The sequence below is a fragment of the Rutidosis leptorrhynchoides genome, chromosome 1 (assembly GCF_046630445.1).
Source record: "Rutidosis leptorrhynchoides isolate AG116_Rl617_1_P2 chromosome 1, CSIRO_AGI_Rlap_v1, whole genome shotgun sequence".
Lineage (NCBI taxonomy): Eukaryota > Viridiplantae > Streptophyta > Magnoliopsida > Asterales > Asteraceae > Rutidosis > Rutidosis leptorrhynchoides.
In genome coordinates this window covers 227021710-227024205 of record NC_092333.1, presented here as the reverse complement: position 1 = coordinate 227024205, position 2496 = coordinate 227021710, and the positions used below count along the sequence as shown (strand labels likewise).

The window sequence follows — 2496 nt, the reverse complement described above, 5'->3', positions numbered from 1 at the left end:
AATATCGATATGGCTAGTGACCAAATTTCAAAAATAATTGTTTTATTTAAATTGTCGTTCCTTCTGGATAGTTAAAATTATTCGAAAGTTATTACTTTCTTTTATTTCATAATACCAAAAACCTAAAAATGGAAAATTGTGTCACTCTTGCTTCTATACAAAATCTTTGCTTAGAAGAAAGCAGGACCAATTGTTTTCACATCCGAAGAAGCCCCGGTCATAAACTCGCAAATGATCAAAGTGATAAGATTGTTTTGTCAATTTCAAGGCCTTCTGGTTGGTTGTTGATCCAAATTCTCATATGAATAAATTTATCAGTCTGGTCGATTCTTATAAAGAACAATGTGATAAAAATATTTTAAAACTTCACCTTTCCGACATTCCTTGTCTACGCACGCTTTAACATGGTTCGATGGACTTGAGTCCAAATCAATCCATACATGGGAAGATTTAGCAACTAAGTTTTTAACCAAATTCTATCCTCTTTCCCTACAAACCAGCTTAAAAAATGAAATCGTTAACTTCCTCCAAGGGGATGACGAATCAATGTGCTCAGCATGGAATAAGTTCAGGATGATGATTAAAAAATGTCCAAGTCATTCGTTGAGTCAAACAGAATTAGTCTATATTCTCTATAATGGTTTGTCTAAAAGTGATAAAACCATCCTCGACATGGCTTCGCAAGGAAATTTCATAACACGAACAACGACTGAAGCATAGGATCTCCTAGAAACAATTGCGACAAGACATGAAGACGTGAGTAATCAAGCCGCTAAGGAAAGTAACATCTCTACTCAAACTCTAAAGGTATTAGAATCATGGTTAGAAGGTCTCAACCTAGCGCTTCAAAACTTTTCAATTCCTACAACCAGTCCCGAAGCTACCAAAACCAATCTACAGTATCCTTACTCTAGATGGGCCTATAAATAGCATAATAGCTCAGATTGCAACATAATCTTTCCCCTCCACAAACCCCCATACTCTAAGAAGATTATTAGCCGATTTTATTACCAAGCAATACGTTACCAACCTTCAAGTCATAGAATGCCAGAATAAGTTTGATGTTTTGATTAAAACTTATGAAAAACTAATAACTAATATCCAGCCTACTCTTAAACAGTTAATGGCTAAAATTGAAACATATAATGAAGAGTTTGATTCTCTGGTTGTAACTAGAGGAGGAAAAGAAACAATCATCAATAATCCCGCAAATAAAGAGGATACTTCCCAACAAAACCTTTCCGATACAGAACCTGTGTCAATTGACCATGTTGTCAATCCACTAGACCCCGTACTCTCCAAAACTACGGAAATTATTCCGCGAGCACGTATACCCTTCCTGGGTAGACTCAGGAAAGAAAGGCTGGAAGCCCAATTTGTGAAATATTGGATATCATCAAGAACTTACATTTGAATTTACGAATAGTTGATGCTCTGGTCGAGATGCCAAAGTGCGCTAAATTTTTCAAAGAATTGCTTTAAAAAAAAGAGATGAAGAGAGATATAAGTGAGGAGTGTTTGTTGGTATTACAACATGGTATTCCCCCAAAGCTAGGAGATAAAGGAAGATTTACTGTACCTTGCTACTTGCAAGATGTCCAAATCCGTAACGCTTTAGTAGACTTAGGAGCCAGTGTGAACTTAATGCCATACTCTCTATTTAGGAAATTAGGACTCATAGATTTAAACCCAACCAGAATGACTATTCAGCTCGCGGACAGATCAGTTAAGCTTCCCCGTGGAATTACTGAGGATGTCCTAGTTAGAGTGGATAAGTTTGCATTTCCTGTAGATTTCATCATCATGGATATTGAGGAAGAGGAGAAAGTCCCACTCATACTTGGTAGACCATTCTTGAATAACGCCAAGGTCGTGATCGACGTACACGAAAAGTCTTTAAAACTAAGAGTCGGATCTGAGTAAGTCACATTTAATGTTGACCAACTCATGAAATATCCTAAGGAAGAAGATGTCGGTCTGATAGACTCTGTTCAAAAAGTCGTTAACGAATATCTGGAACTAGCTATGGCCATATGTGGCCAAGATCAGACCTCTGGAAGAATGTGTTCATCACTTTTTGAAGAAACCACCGACACATAATCTGATCCGCAAGCATCTCCAATCTCTGAAAGTACGCTTAAAGGCACGACCACAATCATAGCACCACTAGGAGAAGGAATTCCACTACCTCTACTAAGGAGAAGACCGCATGAAGAAACAAACTTCATCCCGGTATACCAGGAACCACAGTTGGCAGAAAGCTGTAAAGGATTTCCTGAGCCATCCTTCGAAACTAAAGAAGAAGTTTCGGAAGAAGAGTCACTACGAAGGACAATTCCCAGAATGAAAGAACAAATAGCGTCAGTCACCGCCCTAAAATAAGAAGAATCAGAGTTCCATGAAGGCTACAACTCGTTAGATCGGAAAGAAATTTCTAGAATGAAACCCAGTAATCATCTCTAAAGAGCTCACATCGCATCCGAACTCATAAAGGTG

General features: G+C 37.9%; 1 protein-coding gene across 1 annotated transcript; it reads left to right on the top strand.

Moving 5' to 3' along the window:
- The first annotated feature begins 1491 nt into the window (after positions 1-1491).
- LOC139895457 (uncharacterized) lies at positions 1492-1923 on the top strand. The gene has a single exon (XM_071878140.1). The coding sequence runs from the start codon at positions 1492-1494 to the stop codon at positions 1921-1923; it is 432 nt and encodes a 143-aa protein (XP_071734241.1).
- The last annotated feature ends 573 nt before the right edge of the window (positions 1924-2496 follow it).